General features: G+C 49.9%; 1 protein-coding gene across 3 annotated transcripts in view; it reads left to right on the forward strand.

The window, feature by feature from the left end:
* The first annotated feature begins 90 nt into the window (after nt 1–90).
* Nucleotides 91–15,129, forward strand: part of Neurl1 (neuralized E3 ubiquitin protein ligase 1) — an 85,984-nt gene continuing 70,945 nt past the window's right edge. Inside the window, exon 1 of one of the 3 annotated variants that reach the window (XR_015628454.1) lies at nt 91–650. Coding sequence is in view for 2 of the 3 variants with exons in the window: in NM_001401624.1 (NP_001388553.1) it covers nt 566–650 (85 nt within the window). In the remaining variant the exon portion in view is untranslated. 3 annotated transcript variants of the gene reach the window in all.

Below are 15,129 nucleotides of genomic sequence, written 5' to 3' on the forward strand. Positions count from 1 at the left end.
CGACGCTAGGGCGGGGGTTGGGGGCGGCGACCTCGGGAGGGACCCGGCGGGAGCGGGGGGCGGTCCACACAGGCCGGGCGCTGCAAGCTCACCCGCGGGCGGGAGGGCGCCACGCACGTCGCCGCGGCCGTCCCCGCGGGCGGGGACCGAGCCCGTCGCCGAGCCTCCGAGCAGCCGCGCGCCGAGCCCCGACTCTATGGCCCACGGGGAGCGCGCCGCCGCTGCGCCGCCCACCCGCAGCCGGAACCCGAGCTCCAGCACCAGGCAGAGCGCAGCGGCGCGCGCCGCGGGCCGGGGCCCAGGGGCCCGGCCGCCCCGGGCGCGGGGCATGGGAGCCCGGTAACCCGGCGGTGCGAGGACCCCCGCGGCGGGCAGGACCCGCCGAGCGAAGACCGCCAAGCCCAGGGAGAGCCAGAGACAGCGAACCGCCCGCCCCCAGCCGCAGCCCCGCCAGGGCCCTCCCCCGGCGGCGCGCACCCGCGCGCGCACACACTTGCACACCTTTCCTCCGCTTGTGCCCAGCCTCGCCTGGCCCCCGCCGGAGCACCCCAGGGGGGCCGATGCCATGGGTAACAACTTCTCCAGTGTCTCCTCTCTGCAGCGAGGAAACCCCAGCCGTGCGTCGCGGGGCCACCCCCAGAACCTCAAAGGTAAGCTTCGCCGGCCGGGGCGCAGCGGCAGGGAGGGCTACGGCGCAGGTGGAGTGGTGGGCAGAGGTGCGGTTGGGGACGACCGGCAGGTGCCACCTGTTGTGTGCATTTGGACGGCGGGAGAGGCGCTTCTGACGGTGGAGGTGGGCTGCGGTAGCAGCTGACCGGTGCTGACCGTGGAGATGAGGGAGGATGGCGGTCGGTGGGGGTCTGCGCAGGTCTCCCTATCTGCCCGGGCGACGTCACTGGAGTCCCCTCCAGTGATGCTAAGCAGTGAGGAGAGGTGGGAAAGACATTTGCGGGCTGGATAGGGCAGTGTGGAGGGAAACCTAGGTTCTCCAGATGAGCCTCCCAAGAGAGTCACCCTCGTCTGCTTTGCATCTGCCGAGGACTGGGGGAGATCCCGCTGGAAGCACTAGCTGCGTTTCCATCTCTAGAGGGTCTTAGAGATCCGGGACTAAAAGGGCAGGAGCGTGCTCCCGGGGTCTTTTGCGTTGGGTGATCTTTTGCACCGAATGAGTCGGGTTGCTATTTATTTATTTATTTTTAGTGCACCCAAAGACAAACTATCTGATCTGAACCCTAGAAAGAGGGGCAGGGAGCTTCCAAACGGATGGACCTTTATCGGGAAGGTTTGCTATCTATAGCCCACCATCCATCCAGCATCCCCTGGGGGAGGCCCTAGGCTCAGCTCTGGGCCTTCCAGCTTCCAACATGTCTCTGACCTTTGGAAGATGCTGCTCGGTTTCCTAGGCGCCTGAACCCAGCTAATTCTCTCTGGAAAGATAATTGTTTTCATCGTTATCAGAGCCAGGTTGCAGTTAGTTCTAGGGGCACAGTGATAGCTAAAAGTCCCGGGGCTTTCTAGCCAATAGCAACAACAATAAAAAAAAAAAAAAAGAAAAAAAGAAAAAAGAAAAAACAAACCCCGAAACATGAAACAAGAAAACTTACTTCCTCAGTCTCCAGGATATGGCTAGGGTAGTAAGAGTGACCTTTAACCCAGAGCCTTGGTGATTGCTAAGAATGTTCACAGGCACCGTTTCAGGGAGCGCAGAGGCTTCTCTGGTTAGTCAGCAGAGCAGCAGTAACCATATCCATTTTATAGATGAGGGGAACTGAGGCTTGTTCCTCGAGTTAGAAACAGTTAGGCTTCAGACCCTAGAGGCTTGGAACTCCTGTTTCTTCCTGATAGGCAGTTAGCTTCAAGATGGAGAAGGGGTGACATACCCCTGCCTGTGTTCTAATCACGTCTTTCATAACTTCTCCTCCACCCTGCTCAGGAAAATCAGCGGGTCTTGGTGGATTTATGGAAATTAATATGGCGGCACACGCACAGGTCCTTTTAGAGTCGTGTTTATTGACCTTGTGATTCCTCACAGAACTGATGGGGGAGGGAAATGGAGATGCAGGTTGTACTTACAGCCATTAGGATGCTCCTGACAGTATCACTTAGACTAGGAAATCAAGCTAAATGCCTGGGAATCATGGTATTGCCTTTTGGGGGAGGATTGTATTTTCAAAGACTCTGATGACTTGGGGAAGTGCTCACAGCATAGGAACGGTGTGTAAAGCTGCGAAGACTTTGTGACCCCCCTCCCCTCTGTGATTCCCATTTTGTTAAAAGGCAAATCGAAAGGAAAAACCAGTGATCACAAATATATAAGAGTCAAGAAGGAACATTTCTTAAAGGTTCTAGGTAATGAATCATATGGGATTTTCCTCCTATTTCATTTATTTATGTTTTCTTTTTAAAAAATGTGTGCAATAAAAATAAATTATTATCTTAAAGTATATATATATATTTTTTTCCTTAGGTTCATGATGTTTTATGTTGATGAGTGCTACCCCCTCCCCCTTATTTTTATATCGAGGGCCATCTGTGTAACCAGTGGGTTGGGGGCTATGAGCTGGTGTCTGCTGAGGTCACTAGTGGATGTGCCACTGATGGCAGTGACTCCCCTTTTCCCTGGATCTGTCTGTAGGAAACAGTTAAGTGGTGAGGGATGGGGCCCGAGTCCTTCCTCTGTCCCTGGCTGCCCATGGATGGGATGGGAAGACCCAGTACATTCGTCTGTAGTTGTTGAGAGTTCATGATCACAATGACCCGTATTTCCCAGGAGATGCTATTTCACAGCCCTTCCTATACTGAGCCTCTTAGAGTCTTTCTGCTCCCCCTTCCTTAATGCTCCCTAAGCCTGGATGGAGTGATCACAAATGTCTTATTCAGGGCTGAGCTGTCACCGATTCTCAGCACCCTGTGAAGCCATAGATCTCTGCCTTTAGCACAGATCACCAGAAATATTCTGATTAAGGCAGTGTGGTAACGGTCTAGGAATATAAACATATGTTTGGAAGGTAGGTCAACACTATGTCACTTTGGCAAAACAACAGGACCCCTAGATTCTGTGACCCCACCCACTATGAGCTTTAGAGGGGGTTTACAGAACCAAGTATAGATTCCCTTCTGTGGAGTGGGCCTCAGATCCAAGCATAAAGTTGGTTACTTCTATAACAGTTGTACCACTGTTGCCCAAGTGGGCTGTACCTTGCCTAGCACTTTGGTCTCATTGTTGGTAGGACTCACAGCTATGTAAAAGCACTTGTATCTTTTTTCCCTCAAAGGAGCTTATATAGCACTTCCTGTACTACAGAAGCTTGCGACTAGGGAGGAGGGTTCCAGTTCAGTTCCAGCTTGGCCTCTTTATTTCATGAAGGTGTGTGGTACCTCCAGCAATAGAATCTTAGTGTCTAGTTCTGATGGACAGCCAAGAGGGATGGCAAGAGCTTGTATTGTTTTGGGGACCTCTAAGGTTCCCCGGCCAACTCATAAGGGGTCACCCCACACCTGACACCGTTGGTGTTTGTTTTCTAACCTACAGCTTCAGGAGGAGCTTTTTGAGCAATGTGGGGGAATCTCCCTTCAAACTTAAAAAAGTTTGGTGATAAGATTATGGGTTTCTGGGCTGGAGAGATGGCTCAGAGGTTAAGAGCACTGACTGCTCTTCCAGAGGTCCTGAGTTCAAATCCCAGCAACTACGTGGTGGCTCACAACCATCTGTAATGGAATCTGATGCCCTCTTCTGGTGTGTCTGAAGACAGCTGCAGTGTACTCATATACATAAAATAAATAATTCTTAAAAAATTATAGGTTTCCAATGGCTTTTTCATATCCCCGTTGCGGTAGTTAATCCTGCTGCCCCCTCAATTCCATATACCCTCCCCCTTTCCTACTTCCCCCTCCCCCCTTTCTACTTCCCCCTCCCCCTTTCTACTTCCCCCTCCCCCTTTCTACTTCCCCCTCCCCCTTTCTACTTCCCCCTCCCCCTTTCTACTTCCCCCTCCCCCCTTTCTACTTCCCCCTCCCCCTTTCTACTTCCCCCTCCCCCTTTCTACTTCTCCCTCCCCCCTTTCTACTTCCCCCTCCCCCCTTTCTACTTCCCCCTCCCCCCTTTCTACTTCCCCCTCCCCCCTTTCTACTTCCCCCTCCCCTCTCCACCCCTGGAATTTCTCCTACTTTCTTCCTATTGACGAGAGCGACTGTCCACCTTTCTTAACGAATCCTCTCCCAATGGCCTCGTTCTAGATTTCTGGCCTCCACATCAACTGTAAATTGAACACTCAAAGTTAGAGATATTCCATTATGACCCGCGTGTGAAGAAGATCATTGCTATTTACTTTCCTGGAGCAGGGTTGTTAGAGATATTCCATTATGACCCGTGTGTGAAGAAGATCATTGCTATTTACTTTCCTGGAGCAGGGTTGTCACGGTGTGCTTTTTCCAGTTTTGTCTGTTTAGCTACAGAAGTATTATTTTATAATTATAAATGCCGCCATGGGCTGGGGGCATTACGGCGGAGAGAGCGCTTGCCTAATGTGAGTGAAGGCCTGGATCCAGTCCCCAGTGCTGGTAAATAAACACACGAATACATAGACTGTTGGTGTCAGCATGTGCAGAGGCTGCTTCTACGCACCAGAAAGAGATTGTTAATGAGGAAGGAATCTGTGGGCATCATTTGGATAAATTTCTTTCCTTACAAACGAGAAGAAAAAAAGGGGGAAACAAACGGATTTGACCAATTCCTTAGTAGGTTAGTTTGAAGGGCAAAACTGAGCTCTGTCCTTCATAGGCAGGGGTTGGCTGGGGGCTGGGCAGATTGACCTCGATGTTCAGTGACCACAGCCTGTCACCCTAAAAGAGACACTGTTTTTCCTCTTGGCTCCATGGAAGCCTAGAGGAGTCCCCAGAAACAGTACCCCTTTTTACCTGACGTTTAGGCTTGTGAGTATTTGTGAGCTCTATGTGTCTTGGTCAGAGGGGTCCCTGTTTCCTGTTCTCAGTCACAGATTTGGTAGCACACACCCGAAATCCTGGCCCTTGGGAGGCTATGACCAGAGGAGTGTGAGTTTGAGGCCTAAGGTAGTGAGACATTGTCAAAGAAGGAAGAAAGGACTGGAGGAGAAGAGGAAGGGGATGGGGAGGGGGAATGGGAAAGGGGGAGAGGAAGGGGGAGAGAGAGAAAGAGGAGAAGCAGAATAAATATGTGAATATTAATGTCCATGAGCACACATCCCTGGATCTGCCAATCCTCTTCAGCCTGACTTCTTGTCCCCGCCCCTCATTTCCCTGTAAGAGAGTGTTTACTCATTGGGGCTGGATGGATGGCTCAGTGGTTAAGAGCACTTGCTGCTTTCTCAGAGGACCAGGGTTTGGTTTCTAGCACCCATGTTGGACAGCTCACAACCACCTCTAACTCCAACTCTGGGGATACAATACTCTCTTTTGGCCTAGTGGGAACCCCCACACTGTGTGGATACACACACACACACACACACACACACACACACACACACACACACACGTCAGAATTAAAAGAAAGCCATCACATTTATTCTGTAAGTGCTTGGTTTTCACTGCAGATTTCCTTCCCTCCATGTCAACACTACTGTGGGCATCTTCTGGTAGATCTGGTAGATTAGGGGCTGTCCAGAATTCTATTCTAATCATCTTGGTTTGGACTCAGGATTGTGATTCTGGCTGCCCCATCCAATGTTCTGCATTAGGCCAGCATCCAGCTGTGATTTTAGCAATGCCCATTTAGAAATCCAGTGGGGGTAGAGGGACCGATTTCCTTTCTTCCCCTCTGTTGCAGCCCTGTTGGTTCCTCATCACTTTAATTAAAACAGCTGCCGGGACCTGTCATCATAGGGAGATATCAGACTGTTCTGCCTGTCAGACTGATGTGAAGTGGGTTTCACTTTTACCTTTCAGGGGTAGACTTTGGCTTTTCCTGGAGACCCTCTACTGATAATCCCCTCTAGGTCGGAAGAGCATGGATCTAGGAGCACATCGGAAGCCAGGTGTAGCTCTGGGCTCAGGACCAACCAACAGTGCCCGAGGAGATGTGCGCTGGGCTCAGAGGTTGAGGTCAATGCCCTTGACATCTTAGGCTGAAGATCCTGGAAAAGCAAGGTGGAAGGAGGAGGGAGACACACGTTTGGATGGTCGGGTTGTTGAAAGCCCAGGTCTGTGTGCCACAGTCAGAGAGGTCAGAGATGGGAGGGCACATCATGGAAGGTTTGAGCCGGGAATGGGTGGGACCGTAGAAAGTGAATGGCACAGGATGAATCGGAACGCTGTGGTGTGTGGGCAGGGACAGGGCACGACCTAGAGAAAGAGAACATGTGTGCTGTATATTCTCAGTGAGCAGAGCTCAGTGACTGGAGGGAATTCGTGTTTCATGCGGAAAAACACAGGAGAATAAGATCTTCCTCCTCTCTGGCTCTTTTAAAGTGCTTTACCGTTTCCTGCTGAGTGTGGAGGAACAGACCGTAAAAGAAAGATTTGGGGAGAAGTTACTCAGCCCAGTGGTCACCCATGGATGGAGAGTGGGTGGGCCACCTCCTACCTTCTAAAGGATCCATTGTAATAAAATTTACATGGTGTGAAATTTGCTGTCTTAATGCATGCAATTTCGAGGCATTTACACTGCTGTATAATAACTACTTCTGACCCATTCCAGAATGTTTTCATTGCCTCAAAAGGAAACCTTGTGACGTTAAGCAGCTACTTTTGTTGCCCCTGTTCCTTGGCAACCACCAGTCTATTTCCTGTCTCTAGGAACCTGCCTTACTCGGACATTTCACATAAAAGGAATCCTAGAATAGTGGGGCACTTTTTGTTGGCTCCTTCAACTTAATATTTTCAAGCTTCATTGACAATGTAATATGTCTCTTTTTAAAATCAAGTAATAATATTCCATTGCATGCATAAGCCACATCAGGATCATCTATTCATCGGTTGATGGCCACTTGAGTTGTTTCCCACATTTGATTATTATGAGTAAGGATACTGTGAACGTTTCTTTTAAAAATGATCAATCTTTTAATTGTTCTTATATGTTTGCCTGTGTGTAAGCATATACACCATGCACATGCCAAGTGCCTGAGAAGGCCAGAGGGTGTCAGACCTCCTGGAACGGGAGTTCCGATGGTGGTGAACTACATGTGGGTGCCGGAAACCAAGCTTGGGTCCTCTGCAAGGGCAGCAAGTGCTCTTGACCACAGAGCCATGCTCCAGCTCCTGAGTATAGGCATTGTGGTTCAATGTTCTTCCGGGCTGTATGGACTGGCCATCTTTTAAAACATAATACTTACTGACTTGGTCCCCTCACTGAGTACTGGTTATGGCAGTGGCAAGGAGGTTGTTCCCCGTCTCCCAATCTCTGATGCTAGCTAGGCACTTGGGTTTCCTTTCCACGAAGGCTGAGACTCTTGGTGGCTGAGGGAGGAGCCCCCGAAGCCCAGCTAAGGAGTCTGGATTCTGAGTCTGAGGGGAAAAATTGCTGGAGGATCTTTAGCTTCTTCCCTGCCTCTGGATGTAGGGTAGAGGGTGGGGCTCCCTGGACCAAGTCGTAGCCAGCTTTGTGCCTTGTGTCCCAGCTGCTATTGCCTTGATATAGGTCCTTATACCAGTAACTGTGATGGGTGCTTGTTTGTTTCTTTGTTATGAGAGAGACAGAGTCTCATGTAGAGCAGGCTGGCTTCCACCTTGTTATGTAGCTGAGGATGGCCATGAACTTTTGACCCTCCTGCTTTGCTGTGTTTTGTTTGCTTGTTTTTCCATAATTGTGTGTGTGTGTGTGAGAGAGAGAGAGAGAGAGAGAGAGAGAGAGAGAGAGACAGAGAGAGAGAGAGAGAGAGAGAGAGAGGAGAGACAGAAGAAGACAGAGAAAGACAGAGAGAGACAGAGGCAGAGAGACAGAGAGAGACAGGGAGATTATGTCAGTTTTATTTGAACATATGGGTTCTGGGGATCCAACTCATGTTGTCAGGCTTGGTGGCAGGCAACTTTGCCTGCTAAGCCATCTCACCTGCCCCTGTATGCTTTAAGAGAAGGTCTCATCCTGTAGCCTTGGCTACAGGATTGGCACGGAATTCACTCTGAAGCCTAGGCTGCCCTGAAACTCACGACAGTTCTCCTGCCATAGCCCTTTGAGTCCTGAGATTGCAGGTGTGCACCGTCACGCCTGGCTTAGCCGCCATCTTCACTCCCGCCTGTGTCTTGAGAGTGACTGCACTGTTATCCTTCATTGGTCCTCCCCCCATCCTCAGTGGCTGCCACAGCCGTAATCAGATAATCAAAGCTTCCATTCAGCCAACGCAGACATTTCCACGGCTCCGTCTGGGCTTCTTCCTTAGTTGCCATGACGTCTGCAGACGTCGTGAGCTCATCCACCCCTAGCTGCAGTACAGAGGCTGGGGTGCACGGTGGCCTCCTTAGTCACCCTAGGATGTCAGAGATGTCAGGGTAGCTCCTACCTCCTCTGTCAGTGTTCGATTCAGTGTTACCTTTGAACCCTGCTTGCTAATTGCCGTAGTAATATTTACAAGAGCAGCCATATGTTGGGTGGTTACTGTGTGCCCAGTACTTACTATGTAGATTTTTCCCATCAACATCCTCCTGACAATATACCAAGGCATTTTATAGATGGAGAGAGAGAGGCTGAGAGAAGTTGAGTAACCTCTCCTAGGTCTGCTAGAAATAAACAGAAGGGCAGGGGAGGCGGCCCAGCAGGCATCTATGCTGTCAAACCTGGTGACTTGAATTCAATCTCCAGAATTCACATTGTGAGGGAGAGACCCCACCCCTGTGTGCTGTCTTCTGGCCTTCACACCGTGCTGTGGCATACCCTCCTATGGATAAATAAATGTAATAATAATTAATAATAATAATAATAATAATTAAAGTGCACAGTGGCATGCCTTTAATCCCAGCACTCAGGAGGCAGACGATGGCAGATCTTTGAGATTGAGGCCAGCCAGTGCGCCATAGCGAGAACCCATTGGGGACTGTAGGGAAGAAATGAATGGAGCTGGAATTCAAACCCGGGATCTTGGAGTTTGCAACTTGTCTTAGTGACTGTCCTATTGCCGTGAAGAGATACTACAACCAGGGCAGCTCTTGTAAAAGAAAGCATTTATTTGGAGAGTGCTTACCATTTCCCAGGTTTCATCCATTATCATCATGGTAGAGAGCGGGCAGGCAAGCACTGGAGCTACCTGAGAGCTACATCCTGACCTGGGGGTGGGGTGGGGGCAGGGAGACCGAGACAGACCAAGAGAGACTGAGACTGGTCGTGGCACGGGCTTTTGGAGCCTCAAAGCCCATGCCCAGTGACACACTTCCTTCAGAGACACACCTACTCCAACAAGGCCACACCTCCTAACCCTTCTCCAACAGTGCCACACCATGGTAAGCATTCAAATATATGAGCTTACGAGGGTCATTCTTATGCAAGCCATCCCACTACTGTAACTACTATCCTGTCTTGACTTGTTTTTTTTTGTTTGTTTGTTTGTTTTCTTTTTTCTTCTTCAGTTGTAGAAAAGAGACAAGCAGAGCCCCAGAGGGAGAAAAGAATGTACAAGGCCCAATCCAGAGCTCCCTCCCTTGGTTAGTCAAAGGACATCAAAGATGGCTTGGCTAGTCCAGCATTCCCCACCTCTGGCCCCCTCATAACTTCCCCAGTGACTTTGGTTCCCAGCAGCCATGCGGGCAGCTCATGACCACTGTAACTCTAGCGTAAGTGTTCTGATAGTCTTCATGCCTTCACAGGCAGTATATAGTTGAACAGAGACACATAAACAATGTTTTACAATGAATCTCTTTCTTAGGCACCTTCAATAGAGATGAATTCATTCACTCTCCCAATAAATGTAAAGCTGGTGTTTTCTCCTCAGAATTTCTGCCCTGGGGCATGAAGGTCATAAGGGAGAAGACTGGCCTTGGAGGTATTTCTCCTTACTAGGACATCCCCCTGTTCCTGATCTGCCCAGGCAACCAATACCAATACATAACAGAATGCTACTGCTGAAGGCTTGGCCTGCAACAATGTGTCTCTCACACTTCTGAAGGCTGGCAGTTTATACTGGGATAGGTTCTGGTCAGAGCCCTTTTCTTGTCTCCCACAAGCTTCCTTCTTTTAGGCTTCTCCACTGACCTTTCCTTGGTGTGTACCCATCATTTTCTTACAAGGCTACTGACCTACAGCAGGCGACAGGGACTCTCATAGTTCGCACTTTGAGACCATCCATTGGTTTTACAGAGCCCAGGAGCGAGGAGAGATAGGCAGAGGCAGAACAGACGGAGGAGAGGGGGAGGGGACCAGGATCTGGGCACTGCGTAGCGGATGCCAGGGTTGCCTTCACCCTGGTGTGCAGCTCTCTGGGGCTGTTTCCTGTTAATCTGCAATTACCTCATGCTTGGACCTACACACCCAGAGGCTAGAGGCTGAGGGCCTGCTTCTTGCTGAACTGGTTGCTTTGGCAACCCTGGGCAGGATGCAAGTCTCCTTGGTAACATCTGGGAAACCTACTTCAGGGACAGAGGGACATGGGCCAGACCGTTGAGACCGGCAGATCTACAAGGAAGGTAAGGCTTTGGGGATAGGCTAGGCTGTCTCTTAGCCATTTCTTTGTCAGTCGAGACTCCAGACGTCCTGTAGGCCTGGCTTATCAGGAGTCATTACCCAAATCCTGCTGGTTCAGAAAATGGCCAAGCATTGATAATTTTAGGATCCCCCTCATTGTGAGATGAGGCTGGGTACCTTAAGAAAAAAGGATTAGGTAGGTATCTCTGAGAGGCAGGCAGGTGGCCTGGCTGTCTTTGTTCTAGCCACAGTTTGGGGTGGTGGGGCTCTGTGAGTAGGTAAGAGGTGGCTTCCTGGGATGCTCTGATGGGGAGGACCATTTAAGAAACACACACTAGGCCCCAGAAGTGGCCAGCACTTCCCTAGGGCACAGCACTGTACTAAATAGATTGGGGTTATCCACCGTGGAGCTGGTGGGAAGCAGACAGAAACCCAAACGACAAACGAACGGATGAAAATGAAGTCAGAATACGAATGTCGCTGACGGTCCAGGGACCTGTGTGACATGTAGACTCACTCAACTAACTCAACTGTTTGAACTTTAAAAACGTTGTTGGGTTTTATTTGATCGTACATGTACCTACACAGGAATACAGGCACAAGCGGGGACCAGGCCACAATTTGGGGGAGAACTCTCTCCTTCTACCGTACCGATCCTGGGGATTGAACTTGGATCGTTAAGTTTGGCAGCAGCTTCTACCTACTCACCCACCCCCTGTCTGAACTCTTTGGGTGATCATCGACATGTATTTTAGGAATGATTTTTAACACTTTGACAGACGGATAAACTGAGGCTTAGATGGGTTACGTGCCAAAGGTCACATGGTTGGCGTCCAGTAGAGCTGGTAGGATTCTAACGGAGATGTGTTTGACTTTAAGTTTTAAAAGAGTATAACTCAGTCGGTGAAGTGCTTGCTTCGTATGCTCACAGCCCTGGGTTAATGCTCTGATGTGTGCTTGTGACAAGGACCTGGGTGGCAGAGGAAGGCGCATCAGGAACCCAAGGTTATTCTTGGCTAAATAGTGAATTCTAGGCCAGCCTGGGCTACACGAGACCTGATGTCAACAAATAAACAAAAAGAATGAAACAATAAAAAAAAAAAAAAGGAAAAACCCTTTAAGTCTGGCGTGGTGATGTATGGCTATAACCCTATCACTCGGGAGACTGGGAAGAAAGATCTTGAGTTTGAGGATATCCTGGGCTACATAGCAAGGCCCTGTTAAAAGAGCAAACAGGTAACCAACAAAGCATGGAATGGAAGAGATTTCCTTAAACAAAAGTTTTCTACCTTTCCACAGTTCACCAGTCTGCTGGGGATCCAGCCGCCTTCAGTGGACTGTCAATCAACAATCAAGAGACCGCCCCCAGACATGCTCACTTTCCGTCTGAGGGAGGCAGTTCTTCCGCTGAGGTTCCCTCTTCCCCAGAGATCACAAAGGCCATCCATCCAGTTTTCCTAATTCTTTCCCTCATGGTTGCTGGCAATTGAATCGGGTCTTGGCACATTCTAGACAAATGCTATACCACTTGATGACACTCCTGTCCCCAGTTACTCTATCATTGGCATCTCCCATTAATGCACAACATTTGTGACAGTGACAGCTCTGACACCGTGTTACTAATGTCTGTAGTTATTTAGATTTTCCTCAGTTTACCCTAATGCCCGTTCTTGGAGAGCATGTTATAGTTGTGGTGAGCGGAAGCTGGTCAGGCATTTATTTGGAGACTTCCTGGGATGTGTCTGCTGTTCCCATCAGGGTTAGATTACAGCTGTGGGCTTGGAGAGAAAGGCCCTAAAAGATAAAATGTCATTTTTACCATGTTATATACCTGACTCTGGATGGCTGGGTCTTATGACATCGAAGCTGTAGAAACAAGGTCAACGAGAGGAAGGCTCCGACCCCGTGACTTTCAGCCCAAGTCGGAGCAACACAGCTGTGATCAAGAGGGACCCATGCAAATGTGGGGTCAGCGGGTCTCTCGTAACTGAGTACTAGGCCAGCTTGAGTGATGGGGCGAGGCCCTGTCTAGCAAAAGTATGAGGGCGTGTCTCAGTGGTGGAGTGCTAGCCTAGCATTCGTGGGACCTAGGGACAGACCTAGGTTTGATTTCTAGCACCACAGAAAAGCAAAGCAAAACAAAGCGGAACCCAGGTGTGGAGAGGGGAGGAGCCGATCACCGCTGTTTGTTGATTGGCAGAGAGAAGGAACCAATCACCACTGCTTGTTGAATGGCAGAGAGAAGTAAGCTTTTGTTGACTTTTCTGGGCTGTGCCAACACTCGGTAATTGTCTGTTGGCCACAGGCAAGGCCTGCAAAGATGTTTTCCTTTTGCACAAGAACTTTCCCTTGAGGTCTGCGGGCTGGTGGATGGGCTGTCTCACATAATCTGACCTCATAGTTTGGTTTGTGTCTTACTGAGACTAAGGGACTGTAGGTATTAGAGTTGCCAAGAAAGCCTGAGGGCTCAGTAGAAGAAACACCTAACCAATCCCAGTGGGCAATAAACCGAGTAAATGCTGAATTATGATCTCGTGCAAAAACATTTAAAAATGGTCTCCACAGCCACATGTGAACTTCGGAGAATCTGGTCAAGTCTTGAGGCAGCAGATGAGACAGACAGGACATGAAGACAGTGATGCAAAGCCTGTTTTATTCTATCCTACTGATTCATCAGATATATGTGGGCAAAGCCTTTTATTCTGTTCTACTGATTCATCAGATATATGTGGGCCCGGCCAAGAGTCAGGGGTTTCAGCAAAAGTGGACTTTGGGTTCATACAAAGTAACCAGGAGAATCTGTTATCATAGTTCACACCATGGGTGCTTCCCGAAGTAAGGCTTGAGACATGGCTGAAGGTACTCGCAGAGGCCAGAGTAGGGAATGGATTCCTCAGAGCTGCGCTGGGGAACAAATCCCAGTCCTCTGCAAGACCCACAAGTGCTCTTAACTTCTGAGCTGTCTCCCCAGCTCCCCCTTTAGTAATTTTAAATAAAATTTTGTTTTGTTTTTGGGAAGGGGAGAGGAAGAGAGGTGGTGGCAGAGAGGGAGGGGGAGAGGGGAGGGGTGAGGAGAGGAGAGGAGAGAGGAGAGAGGAGAGAGAGGTTGAGATTGGTTATGAAGGAGATTGGTTATAAAGGGACTCTGGGTCCTTACTGTGGCCATCAGAATTCTCTAGAGGAAAGAATGAATATATATTTTAAAGGATGTTTATTGGTTTGCCTAGCAGGATTAGGCCAGAATATCCAACGGCGGCCACAGGCATGTTGAAGAGGATGAGGCCCTGTAGCTTCTCAGTCCATCAGTCTGGATAGGTCAGTCATCCCACTCCGGCGCTGAAGGTCTGCGCTATTCCAGGAGAGCTGCTGTCAAAGAACCCAGGTCCTGATGTAGACAGCAGATGCAGCTATGGGACAGACAAGTTCCCTAGTAGGAGGCGGAGGCAGGAAGGTTTTGTGTGAGGACCTCCTTTTATCTGGGCTAACAAGCAGAAGGTGCTGCTACTCTGAGGGAAGGCCAGATGTCTCTGTTCACTTAACCCTTCCTTGAGATGTCCTCCCAAACCGTCCTAGAGATGGAGCTGTCCATCAGAACTGACCATCACACTTATCAAAGGGCCTTTGAGGGTAACCAGAATTTATTTCCCTTCCTCTTGTGCTACCTGACTTGACGCTGCTGCCGACACATGCTCTCAAGTCATTCGTTGCTCCATCACTAAGTTTGTCCTTGAGGGCCTGGCTCAAGCAGTGTTTGTCAGTTTTGCCATTGCAAAGGTAATGCTAACTCCCTCTATTCATGCTCTCTGGAAGGAAGTAACCGGCCCTTCCACCACTAGGGGCAGGAGTAACGCTTCATCTCCTCTGGAGCCCGGATGACTGGGTTTGGGGCCCGAGCCCCTCTGCCTGGCCCAACTATCCCTTTGATTAGTCAGTCAAGGCCATTGTGTCTGCATAAAGACAGTGCAAGCCGTGGGTGTTGTCCTGTGCGTTTGACCTGTGCGTTGGCTCGGGAGGGGCCAACCTCGTGTCTCCAGAGAGAGCAGTGGGCATGCTGGACATGGTGCTGTCCCCGTGTCGTCCTTGGTACCTGCGTATTGAAGACCACAGGTTATCCTGTCAGTCAGGAACTCGGAGCTAGTCGTGGAGTGATGCAGCAAAGGCTCAGGGAGATCTCAGGTACCCTGCACTGAAGAGAGGGCCAAGCTCAGGGAAAATTGGGAGAGAGACTGCTGATTACCGAGGGACTGAGTCAGGCCAGAGGCGTCTGTCTAGTGCTCCTGGTCAAGGAACTCCCCATAAAAAAGTCACTCAACGTCCACTTTCTTGTCTCAGCGCTCTCACAGTCTGTCTGTCCTTGCAGGTAGTGTGCCGGATGCCTGTGGGGAGTAAAGTAGAAAGAGCAAGGGAGGCCTCTTCCTGAGGTGGAGGAAGGGAGGGAAGGCTGTTACAGATTTACCTGGATGGCCGATTTTGTTTCTTTGTTGTCTGTTTTAGGCCTGCCGCCCCCCCCACCCCCCAGATACCATCCCAACTACTCCAGAGGTCGG

Source organism: Rattus norvegicus, chromosome 1, assembly GCF_021556685.1.
Source record: "Rattus norvegicus strain SHRSP/BbbUtx chromosome 1, alternate assembly SHRSP_T2T, whole genome shotgun sequence".
Classification (NCBI taxonomy): domain Eukaryota; kingdom Metazoa; phylum Chordata; class Mammalia; order Rodentia; family Muridae; genus Rattus; species Rattus norvegicus.